Raw genomic sequence first — 2,056 nt, forward strand, 5'->3', positions numbered from 1 at the left:
GTGGAAATGTCCTCAGTTGAGACAGGAAGTGCAGTGGAAATGTCCTCAGTTGAGACAGGAAGTGCCGTGGAAATGTCCTCAGTTGAGACAGGAAGTGCAGTGGAAATGTCCTCAGTTGAAACAGGAAGTGCAGCATAGACACCTTTAGCTGAGACAGGAAGTGCAGTGGAAATGTCCTCAGTTGAGACAAGAAGTGCAGTGGAAATGTCCTCAGCTGAGACAGGAAATGCAGCAGAGACACTTTTAGCTGAGACAGGAAGTGCAGTGGAAATGTCCTCAACTGAGACAGGAAGTGCAGTGGAAATGTCCTCAGTTGAGACAGGAAATGCAGCAGAGACACTTTTAGCTGAGACAGGAAGTGCAGTGGAAATGTCCTCAGTTGAGACAGGAAGTGCAGCAGAGACACTTTTAGCTGAGACAGACAGTGCAGTGGAAATGTCCTCAGCTGAGACGGGAAGTGTCTCTGGAATTTCAAAATGATTTTTATATCGCTGAGGGACGCTGGTATTGAATGGTTTGGGAAACAAAATCAACAGTGAGATTTCAGTCAGTCATTCACATCTATTTGAGGATTATGAGGAAAAAGGTCAATAAATGAATTCCCTTAAAGTTGTGTATTGGAAAGCTTTATTGTGACAAGTATCTCAAATATTGAGATTATTCCAAAGATTACATTGCCATTAAAGTATTAATTATTAGTATAAAATTGCCATTAATTATTCTGATTGATATTGAAAGCTGGCATGAAATAAAAATTCACCGTCTGTTTTCCAAATGCATGTTACAGATCTAAAAATTAATCCATGTATATGTTTCTTTTTTTAATTATGATTATGTAGGTCTTCTTCTTCTCCAGTTGCCCGCTTAAGCTCCGCCCCTGCAAGCTCACGCTCATCAGCATACACTTTTGAGAGCCCCGCCCACATCTCGACAAAGAACCCCGCCCCACGTTTTTTTCTTTTTATTGATAATCTGTCACATTTGGATGTATGTCAGAATAAAGAAGAAAGGATCTGTCGCCACTCACCCATTTTTCTATTATTGTGTAATCACAGTATTGTATTATCACTCAGTATGAACTTTTTACTGGCTTCCACTAAAGCAATGACGTTCAGGAAATAATGCACTCTGACTTTGAAGACTTTGGAGGAGTTGAGGCATACGAGGAAAAAGATCGTGAGGGAGAAGCACGCGAGGAGGAGGAGGAGGCGCTTGAGGATGAAATGTACGAGGCTGTATATGAAGATGATGCCGCTGAGGAGGGTTTATAGAAGGGGTTGTTTGAGGAGGAGGAGTATGAAGAAGATGCATTTGTGGAGGGAATATGGCGAGTGACTGCAGGAACAGCTACACGGCTCCTCACTGCCACTGCTGGATTTGCCACCGCAGGACGGCTCGATGAATCAAAGCCACCGGCGTCTCTGTACTCGATGAGATACTCGGGGTAGATCTGGTGCTTTTCAAACACCACAAATACGGACGGATCGAAGACGTCATTCACACAGCTGTCGTAGAAGACGGTGTCTCCTCCGTCTTTGGATGGAGGCCGGAGGTAGCTGGATTCACCTTTGGTGTAGCTGCCAACCAGAATGCGACACACGAACATGGAACGAGTGCCTGAGTCTTTGGTGTAGCTGTGCGAGTATTTGGCATCCCTGGCAAAGTAACTACCTGCAAAAGAGACGTATTTCAGGCTCTTTTAGAAGGGGAAAGATGCAGTTGCATGCAATTAAGAGATTAGTTAAACCAAAAAATGTGCTCATTCTCAGGCCACCCGAGATCATCAGGTTTGGAGAAATGTAGCATTGCATCAGTGTCTCACTGCAAGTGAATGGGTGCCGTCAGAATGAGAGCTGATGAAAACATCACAAGTAATCCACAGCACTCAGTTAACATCTGGAGAAGACAAAAGCTGAAATATATATATATATATAATAACGCTTCCTCCAGTGAAAAAGTGTTCTGGTCTGAATCAGGAGAGAAATCTGCACAGCTCTAAACAAATATGTGAGAGACAACAGATGCACTTTTTCACTGGAGGAAGCGTTATTATATA

General features: G+C 43.3%; 1 protein-coding gene across 2 annotated transcripts in view; it reads right to left on the reverse strand.

Annotated features, from left to right (window-relative positions):
• Positions 1–1,014: 1,014 nt before the first annotated feature.
• Positions 1,015–2,056, reverse strand: part of LOC107722345 (poly [ADP-ribose] polymerase 12-like) — a 12,083-nt gene continuing 11,041 nt past the window's right edge. For both annotated transcript variants that reach the window (XM_016530672.1, XM_016530670.1), the window contains exon 12: positions 1,015–1,671. In XM_016530672.1, the coding sequence (XP_016386158.1) occupies positions 1,112–1,671 (560 nt within the window). In that variant the 3' untranslated portion in view covers positions 1,015–1,111. The remainder of the gene's footprint in view (positions 1,672–2,056) is intronic.

Source organism: Sinocyclocheilus rhinocerous, unplaced genomic scaffold (genome assembly GCF_001515625.1).
Source record: "Sinocyclocheilus rhinocerous isolate Xijiao unplaced genomic scaffold, SAMN03320098_v1.1 scaffold1145, whole genome shotgun sequence".
NCBI classification, from domain to species: Eukaryota; Metazoa; Chordata; class Actinopteri; order Cypriniformes; family Cyprinidae; genus Sinocyclocheilus; species Sinocyclocheilus rhinocerous.